General features: G+C 38.7%; 1 protein-coding gene across 1 annotated transcript; it reads left to right on the forward strand.

The window, feature by feature from the left end:
* The first annotated feature begins 153 nt into the window (after nucleotides 1-153).
* On the forward strand, nucleotides 154-15,631 carry LOC125379933. Its single transcript, XM_048395831.1, has 13 exons — nucleotides 154-173; nucleotides 1,208-1,450; nucleotides 3,438-3,750; nucleotides 3,943-4,122; nucleotides 4,315-4,598; nucleotides 5,200-5,298; nucleotides 8,332-8,391; nucleotides 8,944-9,189; nucleotides 11,188-11,500; nucleotides 11,693-11,872; nucleotides 12,065-12,348; nucleotides 12,634-14,093; nucleotides 14,340-15,631. Exons 1-13 carry the CDS (start codon nucleotides 154-156, stop codon nucleotides 14,657-14,659), a joined length of 4,002 nt encoding a protein of 1,333 aa, XP_048251788.1. The 3' UTR covers nucleotides 14,660-15,631.
* The last annotated feature ends 4,749 nt before the right edge of the window (nucleotides 15,632-20,380 follow it).

Below are 20,380 nucleotides of genomic sequence, written 5' to 3' on the forward strand. Positions count from 1 at the left end.
CCGTAATATCGATGCGGTACCTCGCTTCGGTTACCGTCTTCTCATTCTGCAACTGAATCTGGTACATTGGGAAGCCAAAATTCTCTGATATATCTCCACATATCACACCCCTTCTTCCCCCACACATTTTCTCTCGGTCACCAACTTTCGGAGATGGAAACATCGTCACTACGGTAATGTTTTGCCAGCTGGGGATTTCCTGTACTAGACGACATCGGGTATCCCCGATCCGAAAATAGTGCCGTCAATTATTTTTAGCCAGCCAATCAAAACGCGATGACACAACTCTCCACTCTCAGCCAGCCAATCAGATTGGGTGAAAGAAAATAAACCACTGCGAATAAACCACTGCTGGCGATTCAAGATCAAGCCTTTTTATGGGAGAAAACTTGATAAACGATTGTCCACAGATCACATCCAAATCATTTCAGTGAAAGTTATAGAATGAAAAGTGTGAAAACGATGAAGGTTTTGCCTGCTTGCATTGGTCAAAAGTACTTCTATGTATTTGTTTAATGATTATGAAAGTGTGAATATTGTGACAGATTCTTCAACATCAGGCTGTGAGTTATTTGTGTTACTTCATCTATCGTTTGCCGTGTTCAAATGAACCATGACTGGAATGATCAAACAGATGGAGAAGCGAGCGAATTTGAAGAGTAAGTGATCTTTTAAGTAAATGCTTCATATAGCTTTAGATTCGAGCCTCTTATTGTCATATAGTATCGTAATATTAACAATACCGACACAATGAAACCACAATCATAAGAAATCTCTGCTAATTGAATAATTTCGACTACACCTTTTTGCCCCACCAGTGACACTCGTCTCTAAACTGCGGAACGGTATCCCATTGGGCACCATAAAATCAGCATTCGGACTGATACAAGCACTAGTAGAAGCAGACACACACACCACTAAAAAATGGCAATAATATTTTTACCACACCTCACATGTCTAGCATAAAACATTTTGAGGTCTTGTTTTTTGTCAATCGGAGCTGAAATATCGATTCATATGCACATTTAAACAAATCAGCAAGGAGGGGATCATATGTCCGATCTGAAAATACTGCGATGTCATTGTGCTTTCATGAGCTCAGATACCTTTAAATATTGTACCTATTGCATGTCGTTCCAGATAAACAATTTCAATGTCGTCATGGTTCTCTTGTTTACTAAAATGTGAAATGCCACGTATCCTGTAGGTCTGTGTCGAGCCTTTACTCAGAAGAGAGCACGAGTGACGGCTTTGTGGAGGAGGAGGTTGATGAGGAGATGGAGACGAACAGTGAGGAGGAACAGAGAATCAGAGAGGGTGACAGAATAGAAGACCGCAGTCCTCTCGAAGCTACATGTATCTCTCTCACAACTGCAGATTGCGAAGCAGAAGAAGAAGAAGAAGAAGCAGACGAAGAAGCAGAAGAAGAAGCCATTTTACATCATTACAGGTAATGCATGGAATGCAAGGACTTTCTATCATTCAATCTATCCTCATTCAGGATACTGAGCAGGCAATATCCCCAGTATTCCGAAACTTGTAGAAGTTATAAACAGATACGGTGACATAAGACTGGCACAGTGTTTCCTCGTGCCCATGCCATGAAAAATGAATAAACGTTTCAAGTTACTGTCAAGTCTCATCGAGAAGAATTTATGAATATGGGGATGAAGTTTACTGATGCTAGCATGTTGTGGACAAACCGTTGCCACTCAAAACTTGCAGATACTGTTCTTTCTCAAAATCCTTCTAATTCTTTCCTTTATATTGTTAACCACATATATATTTCCCAAGAGAGACCTATTCGAAACATCTATCACATAGAGTATTTATTGATATATAGGAATGGGTTAGAGCTCTGCAAGTACACGACGCAATGATAAGCTTGTGTAAAATGGCCTTGTGTGCTCATTGTTTTGCATCACGATATTACCGTTGCCACAAGTCTGAAAGAGCTGCACAACACTTGTTTCCCAGTTTTAATGCCTTTACTGTTCACAAAGTTGCGTCGCGTTGTAGTATTTCTCAGTTATCTGACATCGAACTGCTTCCGTGGTCTTGTGGTAGAGCGTCTACCCGGCGACCGAAAGGTCGGGGGTTCGATTCCCGGCCGCGTGATACCAAAAGACGTTGAAAGATGATACTTTTTATTGTCCTGCCTAGCGTTTGGCTAAAATGAGACTTTTCGGCTCGAAGTCAGTATACTGTCGCTAACTACAATGTTTATTCCTAATACGGGATATTTACAATCCCAAAAGACACTCGCGTGATAACCTCTATTTACTATCAGTAAAACTACAACTGAAAAGAATCGTCGACCGCTACCAAAACAAAAGTCATTCGATTTTACTAGCAGCAAACTTCATATCAAATCAGAAGAATCCAGCGACCGAATTGTGTCCCACACATCAACGAAGTAATACGATTATCGAAAATCATGTTTGTGATTTTCAAGATCAACTTTCGTCAGGAGAACACCGAGTTTTTCACTTGCATAAGTACAATTTCGTTCATTACACTGTCCTGACGTGACCTTATTTGCACTGCCTTATAGCTGAGCAGTGACAGCCGTTATGTTTCTAGTGGGACATAGGCACGTAAGTCAAGTTGTAATATCATTCAAAAATCGACGTTTCATTTCGGATTGAGATGTAATTACTGTTTTTACTGTTCTATGATATGGAATTTTGTTTCACAGAAGTTTCCCTGAATGAATCACGAAAACAGAATATAGGTTCTAGCAGTGGGAATGATTTTGAAAATGTGCCATATTCGTTGGATCACATGCTTGTTGTATGACGATGCAATGGATGTTCTCTTTTCACAAAGAAGGTTCGCGCTTAGCATGTACATGTACATGAATATGCTTATCGCGAACCTTCTGTGTGAAAAGAGAACATCTATTGCACAGTCAGACTTCGGTCATTATCTAAACCGATGTTTTGTTTCATCCTTTGCTGGACGCGAGAAATGCCATCTTGGATTGATTGTTGTTATTATACCAATGTCCAGATCTACTTTTCAAAATTGTTTGTAATCATAAACATGATAAAATATGAATGCAAAAAACAATGCATGAGATTCATATCTAATTTTACCTTAAGAATGAATACATGTTCAATATTAAAAGGAGTGTGTTTTGTGTCACTGGGTTTAACTCTGGTCATGGTCATGGGTGATTGTTTTTGTGACTGCTTGTAGATTTACAAACGAACAAAAAGTAGATTCAGCCAATCAAATTACGTAATTAATTATTGAGCCAATCATAATTACCAAATAGTTCATTCCCATCCCTCTCCAGATTTGGGTAATAATTGAATATATCTCCCAGCCACCATAGATAATTACATTAGGTGTGCTAGAGTTAAACCTAAACATATTTCACATGTGTACAAAAGAAATTAACACCACATGGTTCATGGCTCCTTTTGCTTCAGGGATCAAGATTTGGGGAAGGGAATAGTTCTCAAAGTACCTACAGGGGCGTCTGACATCGACTGCCATGTTGAGCCTGTATGTGCGGAAGATAGGACACTGATGCTGGATGAGTTTTCCCGGACAGATAATGACATGATGGTCAGTGATCTGTACAGGGTCGTTGGGAATGGTTTCCCTCAGGTAAACAATACACCATACAAACTCCAGCTACCCCTGCACCTGCCATCCACAAAGCTAGACAAAAGAGATCTGTTGCAATTCATGGTCTTCAAAAAGTGGGAAGCGTGGACGTCTGATGAAGCTAATTATGAGGTAAAATAATAAGAAATACGACATAAATCATCTAATAATAATTGCAGAGTTATCCACTAAACATATTGCAGTATGATATAACAACACAGAAGAAATCGTCATCAAATTTTGTTGTTACACCTATTCTATGTCTGGACAAATACACACACAATCATGTTACACTTCACCGTTTTGCATGGTCTTTGCCCACAGGATGATCTTGCATGCTTTCAAGTAGAGAATTTACACTACTTCGTGGTGTATGCCAGGCAGCGTGGAGAGGTTATCAATATCACACCAAGAGGATACACATTCGTTTCAAGCAAAGATCAAAGGATTCGAGTCGAAGTACCAGATGGAGCCGTGGACACGGAAATGACTATTTCCATCCAGGTATAGACAACATTAGTGGCCAATTATATGAAACTTATATTATAATATAGCATCTAGCCTATTGAGCATGAACAAGTTTAAACTGCCATATTAAAAGGAATAAATAAATGCGAATAGTGAAATTGATCATGAAAAAGGGAATATTAAGTGCGCTTCTTTCTCGGGCATTTGAGTCTGTGGATGTTTCTTCAGATTCAGCCGACCAGCATGAACAAACTGGAATGGTACAGAGCTTATGACCCGGACGTTTGTGAGGGAATATATGCTCTATCTGACATACTATCTGTACGATATGCAGTTGATAGAGCTTTCAATAAACCCGCGGAGGTGGAACTGCCAATTGAAGATACTGGATCGGACGAGGTGGAGGTAAAATGGTTGAATGTCGAAAATGGGGTTTACAGTGTGTCTTCGGGTGACCATGGAATAAGCAATGGATCTGTGAGAATGTCACACGGCACTACCGGTACAAACAGGTATGCATTAAGGCAAAACCGTTAAGGTACATCATACGTTTAACTGTATAATGTATTTTCATTGTGAAAATCTGATTAAAGTTTGACTATTTGGGATTTCATTTTTGTTTATATTCGAAATGGAAATAAAATACGAAAATACCACGAATTTAAGTTGGATTATTCATCTGTCAAGAAAACGTCCTGAAGTCTTCATTCACAAACTATCAATATACTAGTAACTGTCTGAAAATAGATTATGCTCTATATTGTATAACATGGAGCATATTTATGTATATTTTGCAGTTGCCAAGCTACACTCGTACGCCATTTTACCACACTTCACATGTCTAGCATAAAACATTTTGAGGTTGAGACCTGCATCACTTCGGGTTTTCCTCCCACATTAAGCTGATACGCCGCGATATAACTGAAATATTGTTAAAAGCGACGTTAAACCCAACTCACTCACTCACTGTGTCTGTTAACCTAATCAGGAAGGCAGAACAGTTGAAAGTTTTTACCGACCATTACTTTACTAACCATTATCAGTTCCTTCTTCACTTTGTTCCTGATACATATCCAGTGTGAACCACATTCAGATTATGTTCTCGCACTGAAGGGCCCCAGACTGTAACAGACTGGGGCGGACCATGGCGAGTCTAAAACGCAGGGTTCCCCCTACAACAATGGAGATTATACTTCCTCCTCCTGATGAAAGGTACGTTCTATGTACATAGAGGATTAACCACTGTGTTCGGTTGTTACCGAAAGATCTACACACGAGAGATTAATCTGTGACGATTAGAACGAGGCTTTGCCGAGTTCCAATTGTGGCAGATGAATCACGAGTGTGTAGATTTTTCGGTAACAACCGAACACAGTGGTTAATCCTTTTTCTCCCATTACAATACGCCGTAAAAAGTTGAGCTCGTCGTTGAAGATTTCCCGTGTTTAGTAACCACTCGGGATTCCCCAAAGCCGAGTATGCTCAGTAAGACTGCACCATAAACAGGTAAAAAGGTAAACTCACACGAGTTTTACGTTACAGGCAAGCCATTTTATGTTTTTTGTTAACTATTAAAAGCTGATGGGAGTAACGTTTTGAAAATTAGTAATGTGATTTGATATTTGTTAATTGTTTTGGATTACTCTGCCCACCTTTTAAGTGTATGTAAATACGTTATTCGATTATTTGTTCGCTAGAAACAAATGTTATTAACCCAATTAAGAGGAAATTAAATATTGTCTTAAATATTGTGAAATATTCTTAACGAAAAACATGGGCCCAAGGAACTGTCAGCAGGACTGATCAAGCGAGATACTATAAATGCCAACTCAGGCAACTGATCAGCTGATTCAATCTTCTCAAATCCATTAATGGATTTTAATATTTTTGGACGATATTTTTTTTAATATGTAAAATGATGATTATTTCATGTCATCTTTTTTTTTTCTTTTTCTTGTTGTTCCTGAACATGGTGAGCACGTGTGTTTTTATTAAAAATATAAAAATAAAAACTTAATCAATGGACATTTTTTCTTTTGAACATAATATTTAACATCATGACACCAAAAATATTACTAAATGAGTCATTTGTAAATGACAAGAAACAATGTGAATTTGACAAGCACAATAATAGGTTATATGTAAACAATAAATTATCATTTCAGTAGTTCTACAAATATTTGCATTTTAATACCCTTATAATTTTACATTGTTATTTTTCTGCAACAGTTACCTCCAAAATTTATTATTTTGTTATTTCATCAGATTAGAAGTTAAGACTTACTGATAATAGGCAATTTAACATTAACATTTTCTTCTTTTATCTTCATGAAAACAAGACATAATAATAAATATGTATTTTAGTGACCTGTTCGCATATGATTGTTTTGTAAGAAATATTAAAATTAAAATTAGACATTGCTAATGTAAAGAAATTAGGTTTATGGTAAAATGGCATAAGAGGACCTATTGTTGGTCATTTCTTCATCACCCATAAATTTGAGTTTTTCTTTATTTACCATGTTCTGAAAATTTACGCATTAGAATAATTTAAGGTCCCTGATTAAAATAACGACACAGCTTTCCACTCCCAGGCAGCCAATTAGATTATGTGATAAACCAATAAACCACTGTAAACCTTGTAATGGGAGAATAATAAATAAAAATGTCTTATTTTGACATATGCCCAGTTTATCATCCCAAGAAATGCTAAATAATTATCATTAAAATTAAGCTAGCTGTACATATTGGGGCTCTTTATCTGCAATGATAATATAACAATTGCATTATTAAAGAAGTGGTTTTTTTTCAGTAAACATGGTAAATAATAAATCTTTGGTTTAAAGAATATACTTGAGACAAACATAATTTTACATGTTTTAATACTCTGTACCATTGTCTGTTAATTCTGAAAATAATGAACTGTGATATTGAGTTTCTACCTGGAACTAATAATGTGAAATTAATTTTTTAGATTTATTATCTGGTGCCCACCATCTTTATCTTCATCATTTTGTCTGCTCCCTATAAGAAATCAAAATAGTTAAGAAAAAAATGAATACATATATTGCTTTCTTGAGTTTACATAGATTTAGGTATGACTTAATACAATCAAGTTTAAAAGTGTTGTTTTTTCATAATGAGTTTCTTAATTGTCCTGAGATAGTATGTTTAAATAATTGAAGTCTTCATGTTTAAAAAACACCAACTAATAATAGGCCAAAATACTTTAATTATATTGATCTCCAGCTGAAAGGGAAACAACTACTGTGTTTGCAAAACATCTTGGTCGTGAGATGTACGGTCCGTCCGGCAAAGATTGATCGTTTCCTGCATTAAAACTGAGTATTGCTTTAGATCCAAATTATTTGAGTGTGAATTGTTTTAAAATTTGAAATTTAAGTCTCGATTATTTTAATATAACTATGAAATATGTTTTTGATCGATCGGCTCTAGATCAACACTTCGTTATAACGTGACATTTCTTATGTGGTTGATAGTTATTTTTTCAAACAATACCAAAAACAATATAGTTTGTTTCACTTTTTCATCGGTATTTTTACATGAATTAATTAACTGTTTCATTAGCTTTGTTATTGGCCTTGAAAACGCCCAGTAAAGAATGTACCGGAGTGGCTCACCTGGTCCCGTAATATCGATGCGGTATCTCGCTTCGGTTACCGTCTTTTCATTCTGCAACTGAGTCTGGTACATTGGGAAGCCAAAATTCTCTGATATATCTCCACATATCACACCCCTTCTTCCCCTGCAAATTTTCTCTGGGTCACCAACTTTCGGAGATGGAAACAGCGTCACTACGGTAATGTTTTGCCAGCTGGAGATTTCCTGTACTAGACGACCTCGGGTATCCCCGATCCGAAAAAAGTGCCGTCAATTATTTTTAGCCAGCCAATCAAAACGCGATGACACAACTCTCCACTCTCAGCCAGCCAATCAGATTGGGTGAAAAAAATAAACCACTGCAAATAAACCACTGCTGGCGATTCAAGATCAAGCCCTGTTATGGGAGAAAACTTGATAAACGATTGTCCACAGATCACATCCAAATCATTTCAGTGAAAGTTATAGAATGAGAAGTGTGAAAACGATGAAGGTTTTGCCTCCTTGCATTAGTCAAAAGTACTTCTATGTAATTGTTTAATGATTATGAAAGTGTGAACATTGTGACAGACTCTTCCATATCCGGCTGTGAGTTATTTGTGTTACTTCATCTATCGTTTGCAGAGTTCAAATGAACAATGACTGGAATGATCAAACAGATGGAGAAGCGAGCGAATTTGAAGAGTAAGTGATCTTTTAAGTAAATGCTTCATATAGCTTTAGATTCAAACCTCTTATTGTCATATAGTATCGTAATATTAATAATACCGACACAATGAAACCACAATCATAAGAAATCTCTGCTAATTAAATAATTTCGACTACACCTTTTTGCCCCACCAGTGACACTCGTCTCTAAACTGCGGAACGGTATCCCATTGGGCACTATAAACTCAGCATTCGGACTGATACAAGCACAAGTAGAAGCAGACACACACACCACTAAAAAATGGCAATAATCTCCATTTTACCACACCTCACATGTCTAGCATAAAACATTTTCAGATCTTGTTTTTTGTCAATCGGAGCTGAAATATCGATTCATGTGCACATTTAAACAAATCAGCAAGGAGGGGATCATATGTCCGATCTGAAAATACTGCGATGTCATTGTGCTTTCATGAGCTCAGATACCTTTAAATATTGTACCTATTGCATGTCGTTCCTGATAAACAATTTTCAATGTCGTCATGGTTCTCTTGTTTACTAAAATGTGAAATGCCACGTATCTTATAGGTCTGTGTCTAGCCTTTACTCAGAAGAGAGCACGAGTGACGGCTTTGTGGAGGAGGAGGTTGATGAGGAGATGGAGACAATCAGTGAGGAGGAACTGAGAATCAGAGAGGGTGACAGAATAGAAGACCGCAGTCCTCTCGAAGCTACATGTATCTCTCTCACAACTGCAGATTGTGAAGCAGAAGAAGAAGAAGAAGAAGCAGACGAAGAAGAAGCAGAAGAAGAAGCCATTTTACATCATTACAGGTAATGCATGGAATGCAAGGACTTTCTATCATTCCATCTATCCTCATTCAGGGTACTGAGCAGGCAATATCCCCAGTATTCCGAAACTTGTAGAAGTTATAAACAGATACGTTGACATAAGACTGGCACAGTGTTTCTCGTGTCCATGCCATGAAAAATGAATTAACGTTTCAGGTTACTGTCAAATCTCATCGAGAAGAATTTATGAATATGGGGATGGCGTTTACTGGTGCTAGCATGCTGTGGACAAACCGATGTCACTCAAAACTTGCAGATACTGTTCTTTCTCAGAATCCTTCATGTCTAATTCTTTCCTATATATTGTTAACCACATATATATTTCCCAAGAGAGACCTTTTCGAAACATCTATCACATAGAGTATTTATTGATATATATGAATGGGTTAGAGCTCTGCAAGTACACAAAGCAATGATAAGCTTGTGTAAAATGGCCTTGTGTGCCTATTGTTTTGCATCACGATATTACCGTTGCCACAAGTCTGAAAGAGCTGCAAAGCACTTCATTCCCAGTTATTATGCCTTTACTGATCACAAAGATACGTCGCGTTGTAGTATTTCTCAGTTATTTGACATGGAACTGCTTCCGTGGTCTTGTGGTAGAGCGTCCACCCGGCGACCGAAAGGTCCGGTGTTCGATTCCCGGCCGCGTGATACCAAAAGACGTTGAAAGATGAAACTTTTTGTTTTCCTGCCTAGCGTTTGGCTAAAATGAGGACTTTTCGGCTCGACGTCAGTATACTGTCGCTAACTACAATGTTTATTCCTAATACGGGATATTTATAATCCCAAAACACACTCGCGTTATAATATCTATTTACTATCAGTAAAACTACAACTGAAAAGAATCGTCGACCGCTATCAAAACAAAAGTCATTCGATTTGGACTTGGAGCATATTACTAGCAGCAAACTTCATATCAAATCAGAAGAATCTGACGACCGAATTGTGTCCCAACATCAACAAAGTAATACGATTATCGAAAATCATGTTTGTGATTTTCAAGATCAACTTTCGTCAGGAGAATACCGAGTTTTTCACTTGCATAAGTACAATTTCGTTCATTACACTGTCCTGACGTGACCTTATTTGGACTGCCTTATAGCTGAGCAGTGACATCCGTCATGTTTCTATTGGGACATAGGCACGTAAGCCAAGTTGTAACATCATTTAAAAATCGACGTTTCATTTCGGATTGTGATGTAATTACTGTTTTTACTGTTCTATGATATGGAATTTTGTTTCACAAAAGTTTCCCCGAATGAATCACGAAACCAGAATATAGGTTCTAGCAGTGGGAATGATTTTGAAAATATGCCATATTCGTTGGATCACATGCTTGTTGTATGACCGTGCAATGGATGTTCTCTTTTCACAAAGAAGGTTCGCGCTTAGCATGTACATGTTCATGAATATGCTTATCGCGAACCTTCTGCGTGAAAAGAGAACATCCATTGCACAGTCAGACTTCGGTCATTATCTGAACCGATGTTTTGTTTTATCCTTTGCTGGACGCGAGAAATGCCATCTTGGATTGATTGTTTATGTTCTACCAATGTCCAGATCTCGATTTAAAATTGTTTGTTATCATAAACATGATAAAATATGAATGCAAAATACGATGCATGAGATTCATATCTAATCTTACCTTAAGAAAGAATACATAAAAGGGGTGTGTTTTGTGTCACTGGGTTTAACTCTATTCAGGGTCATGGGTGATCGTTTTTGTGACTGCTTTTAGATTTACAAACGAACAAAAAGTAGTTTCAGCCAGTCAAATTACGTAATTAATTATTGAGCCAATCATAATTACCAAATAGTTAATTCACGATCCCTCTCCAGATTTGGGTAATAATTGAATCTATCCCCCAGCCACCATAGATAATTACATTAGGTGTGCTCGAGGTCAACACCTGAACATATTTCACATGTGTACACACAAAAATAACACCACATGGCTCATAGCTCCTTTTGCTTCAGGGATCAAGATTTGGGGAAGGGAATAGTTCTCAAAGTACCTACAGGGGCGTCTGACATCGACTGCCATGTTGAGCCTGTATGTGCTGAAGATAGGACACTGATTCTGGATGAGTTTTCCCGGACAGATAATGACATGATGGTCAGTGATCTGTACAGGGTCGTTGGGAATGGTTTCCCTCAGGTAAACAATACACCATACAAACTCCAGCTACCCCTGCACCTGCCATCCACAAAGCTAGACAAAAGAGATCTGTTGCAATTCATGGTATTCAAAAAGTGGGAAGCGTGGACGTCTGATGAAGCTAATTATGAGGTAAAATAATAAGAAATACGACATAAATCACCTAATAATAATTGCAGAGTTATCCACTAAACATATTGCAGTATGATATAACAACACAGAAGAAATCGTCATCAAATTTCGTTGTTACACCTATTCTATGTCTGGACAAATACACACACAATCATGTTACACTTCACCGTTTTGCATGGTCTTTGCCCACAGGATGATCTTGCATGCTTTCAAGTAGAGAATTTACACTACTTCGTGGTGTATGCCAGGCAGCGTGGAGAGGTTATCAATATCACACCAAGAGGATACACATTCGTTTCAAGCAAAGATCAAAGGATTCGAGTCGAAGTACCAGATGGAGCCGTGGACACGGAAATGACTATTTCCATCCAGGTATAGACAACATTAGTGGCTAATTATATGAAGCTAATATTATGATATAGCATCTAGCCTATTGAGCATGAACAAGTATAAACTGCCATATTAAAAGGAATAAATAAATGCGAATAGTGAAATTGATCATGAAAAAGGGAATATTAAGTGCGCTTCTTTCTCGGGCATTTGAGTCTGTGGATGTTTCTTCAGATTCAGCCGACCAGCATGAACAGACTGGAATGGTACAGAGCTTATGACCCGGGCGTTTGTGAGGGAATATATGCTCTATCTGACATACTATCTGTACGATATGCAGTTGATAGAGCTTTCAATAAACCCGCGGAGGTGGAACTGCCAATTGAAGATACTGGATCGGACGAGGTGGAGGTAAAATGGTTGAATGTCGAAAATGGGGTTTACAGTGTGTCTTCGGGTGACCATGGAATAAGCAATGGATCTGTGAGAATGTCACACGGCACTACCGGTACAAACAGGTATGCATTAAGGCAAAACCGTTAAGGTACATCATACGTTGAATTGTATAATGTATTTTCATTGTGAAAATCTGATTAAAGTTTGACTATTTGGGATTTCATTTTTGTTTATATTTGAAATGGAAATAAAATACGAAAATACCACGAATTTAAGTTGGAGTATTCATCTGTCAAGAAAACGTCCTGAAGTCTTCATTCACAAACTATCAATATACTAGTAACTGTCTGAAAATAGATTATGCTCTATATTGTATAACATGGAGCATATTTATGTATATTTTGCAGTTGCCAAGCTACACTTGTACGCCCAGGGGTGAGCGATGACAGATTAATAGAATGTGCCATGTTGCAGAGAAATGAGCTCAGCAAATGCAAGATTTTAACATTTCTATCGAGAGCTGCAGGAATTAACTGTAAGTGTATTACTATTGAAGTGGTGGAATCCCCAAATGCTGGAAGCAGGGTCAGGTATAGACAGGAAAAAGGATTCCACGAAATCAAACAAAGCAGATCGCCAGATATTGACGTTTTACGGGATGAGCGGATCAGGATATCCTTTTCTGGTAATACACAACTGGTGGATAAAAGAGAAATGAAAAATCTTACTTTTCAGTACACATCAACATCGGAAGAAAACTTTGTGGACATGAGAATAAAGAGAGTGGGTTTTATGCGTAGGGTGTCATATGGCATAGTGACAATTAAGATTGGGTCAGATAAGTGGCATGAGATTCACTTTTATGTAGATTACCCATTGGATAAAACACTAAACCTCAATAAACAGACTCAAAGCAAAGACAGTGATCATATCAAGGAAGCTGCTAACAACTATATCAACCCTGGTAATGCTCAAATTCCAAACAATCAAGTAGTACTGAATGCCAGATATGATATTAATTATCCCACTGTACAGACAGACGCTGCAAGGGAAGCTACTGTATGTGGTGGGCATCTTAGTGACATAACAACTATATACACTACAGCAGTCAGCACGCCACATATGAGTGCATCAATGCGGGGACATACTGTTGGCTCTGTGAGAAAACATTCTCTTAGTGAAGCGTCAACTAAACAACGGAAAATCAGTCATACGTTATCTGTGACACCGAGTCCCGCTACGTGCATTAAAAGCCATGGTCATTTAGCCAAAGATTTTGACAGTCTGACAGCGTTCAATGATTCAACGTCTGGGATTTTCACAGAGGAACTTACCATCTCCCCTATGTCCAACAACAGAGAAGATGCTAGTGCCTGCACACCTCTGAAACAGAAACCTAACAGAAACGTACAGAAACGCAATATGGTAGGTACACCAACATTACCTCTCCCTAAAATTCTAAATCCCAGGACATCAGTCAATGAGCATCACCCATTACAGCCAAAGGTATTTTCACGAAACCACACAACTCTTACAAAAAGCAACATGCCAGAAAGACAACTCCATACACCACATTTGGGAAGCAATATTCCGGGAGTGGCTGGTGATAAAATGCCTCGGAGAATTCTAACAAGAGATGAAACAAGCTTTTCAATCAACCCTAGACATGCCTTTGAATTGCAATGTTCGACCAAGGATAAAAATAGCTGTAGGAGGAAGTCGACACTCGCTGACACCCTCACAACGCCAGACACTGAACACAACCATGGCATCCAAAGAGGACACAAGAAACCTAGTGCCAAGTTACCTCCTATAGCAGTCAAAGAACCAAGAGGACCTACCAAAGCCTCATCCTTTGGAACTCTTGGTGAGCTTTATTCATATTTAAAATGTTTTCAGTATGCTTTGTTGTTGTGGAGCCTAAATTATCTATGTTGAGATTCCGATTATTTTAAGAGCATGTGTTTTTGATTCATTATCACATAGTTATGATAACAGGTGTTCGTGGAGGTTAACCATTAACAAATATATTTTGATATGTGAAAGTGCATCGATATCTTTTACATACTTTCTAAATGTATATATGTTTTAGATATGTTTTTGACTGTTCTAGGCAATCCACTCCTGAGTGAGAGCAGTCTGCTGGGACTTAGTCATGCCCTCACGACTCCAGAATGGCAACAGGTCATGGTAGATTTAGGAATGGGATCTGACAACATTACAGTCATTGTTGAAAGAGCAATGAGAGAAAACTGGGACCCTCGCTTCAAGCTTTTAATGGCATGGTATCAAAAACACTCGGGTAAAGCAAATCTAATGAGAAATATGGAGGAGTCAATGAGACACATTGGTCGGGTTGATATAGCAGAGAAGATAAGACGTGCGCGTCGAGATAGAAGACCATTCAAAAAGGACACTTTTACTTCTCACTAACGCGTTGGGATCTAATTGAAACAACATTTGTATTGAAACATACTCCGAAATAGTACATCAACAAGTGTCTTCAGTCGAGATCTTCCTACAGCTTTGCATCATATGGCATTAAAGCCGGAACTCTCTGAGTAATGATAGCATTACTAAGTGATTGCAAGAATTGGTATGTAGTTACCATACGTGAATGTAAGACTTCTACTACAGATAGGCTTTTTCAAAGCTCTTAGGACTGAAACTGGTTCACTGTAATCAAATCTGAACTTGAGACAAAAGGAAAAGTGAAATTCCATTTTCATTCTTGAAGAAATATTAGACATGACCCTTTCAATTTCTTCAAAACTGAATATATGCTAACCTTTTAGCTTATGTACGTCATGCGTCCAGATCCTGCGAGAATCGCATTGGTGGTAACAATATTTTCGAAATTATATTTTGTGGATGGAAGTTGTCCGCGTTGCGAAAGAAAAACAAAGTCTACATATTATTTTTACTGATAAAGTGTCACAAAGCAACGTCTTTGATATCAATTACCTTTCACATTTATTTGTATGACTTCATTTCTTGGGAATCTGATAAGCAATCTTTACGTGCAAGCCATGGCGTTTTCAGGGGTTTAACAGGGAAGTTTATGACACATGTTGTTTCTAAAATCATTCAAACGAGGTGAATTTTGAAATAAGTGACAAATCCGGTTTCCTTCTTCAAAGGAGGTAAAGCGGGTGCATGTGTATCGGCAACAGACAAGAAGTCGACAGATTCGATGGAGAAAGTGTCATGATGTGGGGAACCGTCTTTCATGGACTAGTAACAGATCTTGTTTATGTCTACGGCAACAGAGCAAGTGTGCGTCACGTTGTCCCGACTCTGCAAGCACCAGGTGCAACTTGTCGCAGGCGCACCAGGCGCAGCTTGATAATTCCCGTCCCCACACAGTTTCAAGAGGGCTTAGAACAATAATGTACTACCGTGGTAGTCAAGCTAAAAAGATCTTAACCCAATTGAGCATCTGTGGGATGAGCTTGACAGACGTTTACGTCAACGTCAACCAGGACCACAGAATTTGCGGCATTACGCCAAGCTGTGCTGGAAGGATAGGGGCGGTGGCGTAGCCTAGCGGTTTAAGCGTGAATATTGCTAAAAGTGGCGTAAAACCATACTCACTCACTCACTGTGGAAGAACAGACTGTCATTCCACAGGTTTCTTGGTTCCATGGTCAGGCATCTTCCCGAGGCAAGAGAGTTAACTGACTATACAGTTTCCACCCATGACGAACTAGGCTGGTATAATGGAGTTACATTTTAGCTGGACTAACGAGTCTATGCATAATCCAATTAAAATCGCGCAATGAAATCATAATCCGGTTCGTAAACTATATTGCAGATTTCGGTCGATTGCAGGATTTCCAAAGCATGTGCACCACCAACTTGTCAACAGATATTTTCCAAATCTGTTCATGTTTTTAATGAAGATGCATGCGAGAATTGATGCACTTCGCGATGTAAGACCCTTTTTATTACAATATAGATCTTGATTATCGATCAGATCGTCTTGACTGGGCGCCGCCATTTTGTTTGAAACAAAACAACACTTGATGCAAGTGATGAGAGAAGGTGGAATATGACTGGTCCATATGAGAGGCTTAGAAGGGACATAACTCGTAATAATCACTGGTGGCGCTACGATCGAGTCCAGGAATTCGAGCCTTGGCCGGCGAGGGTAGAAACTGGACTTCAGAAATCAGTTAACTCTCTTGCCTCGGGAAGATGATGGTCAGAAGGCGACGTGTCGTCATCCAGGCCAATGGTGGACGCAGTTAGCGTTTGAGGAAATTTTCCACGTCCCATTGCGTTTAAAGGCTGAGTCACATAATGACTGTCTTGAAAACCACATATGCGTTTCTTTTTGGGGTAGTATATAACAATTATCGTTGTATGTAATAGTGACGTGAATACATTACGTATTGAAAACGTTATCAAATGCAATGTTTTATACATTTGTCAGTGAATCTGATTATATGTTTATGTTCAGTTTCCTTGTTTGTTTTATTCCCTTTTTAAGCTTCACAAATCAGTTTTCCGGTAGTACAAAGATTTTTGGTTTTATCTAACCATCGCAGAATGCCATGGGAGTTTTGTGAAGAACACAACGTTGATGATACCCTTGTGTCACTGATGCGTCAAATTTTAGTAGTGTCCTCTACATCGGGTAGCCTAGTGGTTAGGGCGTTCGCTCGTCACGATGAAGACCCGGGTTAGAATCCCGACATGGGTACAATGCGTGAATCCCATTTCTGGTGTCCCCCGCCGTGATATTGCTGGAAAATTGCTAAAAGCGGCGTGAAATCATACTCACTCACTCCAAACTAGACACACACTTTTTACTTATATCCCATAAGTTACATAGGATGTCACAGTGTTGTGTGAGTGAGTGAGTTTGGTTTTACGTCACTTTTTGCAATATCTCTGCAATAACCCCACGGGCGACATCAGAATAGACTCACACACTTTACCCATGTGGAGAATCGAACCCGGCCTTTGGCGTAACGAGCGAACGCTTCAACCACTAGGCTACCCCATCGCACCTAAAGTGGTCGAAGGTCATGAAGGGCATCAACACGATATTTGGTATATTTTGCAGTTACTCTGAGCTACAGGGGGCACGGGTGACCCAGTCGTCTAAGGTGCCGCGATTCGCTGTGCAGAGTTGCGTCCCTTGGGCACGCCACGAACCTATGATTGTGGGTTCGAATCACGGTTCGCCCCGATTATGTTACTAGGTTTGTCAGCACCATACCCGTGCTCGTGGGTTTCACCGAAGTGGTAAACGTCTGAGACCTGCATCACTTCGGGCTTTCCTCCCACATTAAGCTGACACGCCGCGATATAACTGGAATACTGTTAAAAGCGGCGTTGAACCAAACTCACTCACTCAATTGAAAGCTTTAATAAGGCATTCGATCTTGTAACCCTGATCAAAAAGACAGTCGTATGACGCTCTTTGAAATCTTTGTTGGAAAGGCATGCTCGATTGAACTTCAAAGGTTGTGAAAAGTAGACAGCAAAGGGTGTAGCTGCTGGAACATTGCTCTACATAAAAGAAAGAGGATGATTGGCAAGTTGAAGTCATCCTCAGGGATGATGCAGTTATTCATGAATATTAGAACGAACCTAACATGAAGTGGAGTTTTATTGTTTATTTGTTTGCTTGTTGTTTAACGCGGCACTCAGCAATATTCCAGCTATATGACTGCGGTCTGAATATAATCGAGTCTGGACCTGATCATGTGCATCGATCTACGCAGTTGAGTAAGTGTGTCTGGCCACCGATCCCGTTAGTCACCTCTTATAACAAGCATAGTGGCCTCTTACGGCATGGGTTAGACCTATTCTAACCCGGATCTTCACAGGTCTGTAGTGGGATTAAGATTTAGTGGGGAACGCATGCAAAACAAAGGACAAGGTGTGATTTAAATACTATCGGAGGTAGCAATACTTTATTTGTTGTAACGTAAACATCATATATTAGGAATACAAATTGTAATTATGGGAGCCTAATGTATGATATTTACGATACGAAACACGCGAGGGTACTTATCTCTTTGTCAGGTAATATCATTCTGAAAGTAATTGAAGTTTAAGCGATTTTTTCATTCATGAAAGTAGCTTTAGAAACCGCGTAAGAATACAAAGCCTGTAATACTATGTCTGTAATATAGTGTTCAATGATTTGCAGCCATGTTTGTTTACAGAAACACTCACACATCGGGAAACCTCTAAACAAGTTGGGAAGTCGGGAACGTAAGGCAATGTTTTTCATGCAAGTAGGAATCGCATATTGTGTATGGAGCTCATCCAAAGAAGTTCCTAACACCTGACCTCATTTGCATATTTTTCGGATCGTGCTATCACGTTTAGCGGATTGGTTTATCGATAACCCTTTTTATTATATGATAAATTCATTCTTGACCTGTATTTCTTAATATTAAGCATTTCTTTTAACCAATGATGGAAATAAGTAACTAACAACTTTATTACCATCTGTTGTTTCAACGAATAGACCGCAACAAGGAACAAAACACGATTTACAGGAGAGAAAAGAAAGCCAAATTTAGAGCCTGACATATTGCTCAAGTCCAAAGGAACAGTATTGAAACAAGTCATAACAATGTGTAAATTAGACGATGGAAAGACGAAACCAAGTTTGACATTTAGTTAAAATGCCATTGAGTAAACGAGATATTAATCAGAATGAAAACGTTATTTTGTGCTAATAAAGAAAATATAATGTTGTTATCATTGCATGAGTTTACCCTCCTACTATATTTTGTGTATCATATGATGTGTATTTTGAGGTAATCAACCTGTCATCACGTGTATTTTTACACAAGTTAAGAGTTATGAAATAAGAGCGTTACACAATGCGCTTCATTTGGTGACTGTGACCTGTCACAATCTCATTAAATAAGATCTTAGTCCTCGTTCCCACTAAACAAAGATCTGAGGACATCCCATTACAATTCACGTCAGAGCGACCTTTCGGGAAACTTTGATCGGTCAATTGAATGATTAACCAGAAGTCGACATTAGCCAATCAGAAAGCAGCTTTTTCGAGCTATATGACACTAGTTTCAAACTAGCGACTTCCATTCCGGACTATGCTTGAAAAATATGTTGACAAAGTTCTCGATTACAAATTTCAAAATAGAACAAATGAACATTCTGGGATGTCTAATGTATGGTCGGGAGTGTGTGGAAGTGCTTCCCACGAGCTATGCAACGTCTCTTCTGTTCAAATGTTTATCCCTTTATAAGTGAGAGATAGACGATGATTTTGACTGAATCAGTCGTACAACCTGTAACTGTCGTCAACACTCGCCCCTTTCCGTAACCTGCAAGAAGACTCGTCCCCCTATCGATGAATGTTATGGGCGAAAATACGACAAACCAATCAGAATGCGCGTATGATTTCAAGTTCTTCGTCAAAGAATCCCTCAGAAATATTTTTTTATTTTACATGTCTTGCATCTAAAAATATACCAAAGACACAGTTTAATGTATTCAATCATACTGTATAATTCCGTACGTCCCGATGTGCTTTAAATTGCATCTTGAATATAAATAATATATGTGGAAAATGCGTGAACCATTACGCAACGAGTTGACAATTGTTTTAGGTATGCATGTTTGTGCTAAGACGCAACCCGGTCGCAAAAATGGCCACGAGAGGGGCACGAGTCGCTATTCGCCTTGTCCCGGAAAACACGAGTTGGGCACGAATGAACCTGTAACTGTCGTTCGGAATATCCCGTGTTAACATTTTCGAGGTTGCATGATAAGACAACACATGCCGACTGTCACTTTCCTGATCTGATTAGATGGATGAAAGGTCGTCCTTACGTGAGCCGTAATGGGATGTCCTCAGATCTGTGTTTAGCGGTAACGCGAACTATGATCTGATTTCAATGCGATTGTGACCTGTCACAACAGAGTATGATCTGGTTCATGACCCTGGGTCGCTTAATTTTTCATAGATGAGTGAATGCCTCTGACCCAAAGAAGGTTGTGATTTTGATATATGCCACTAACCATTGTCTTTCTTTAAAAGGTAAAGTAAAGGCCAAAAGTCAATGTATTTATATTTCCAACAGTACCCTAGGACCTTTTCTGGCACATAAGAACTACTAAATTTCCATCTAGAGAAAAGAATTGTTTTTTTCAAAT

Source organism: Haliotis rufescens, unplaced genomic scaffold (assembly GCF_023055435.1).
Source record: "Haliotis rufescens isolate VD_foot unplaced genomic scaffold, xgHalRufe1.0.p SCAF_15, whole genome shotgun sequence".
Taxonomy (NCBI): domain Eukaryota; kingdom Metazoa; phylum Mollusca; class Gastropoda; order Lepetellida; family Haliotidae; genus Haliotis; species Haliotis rufescens.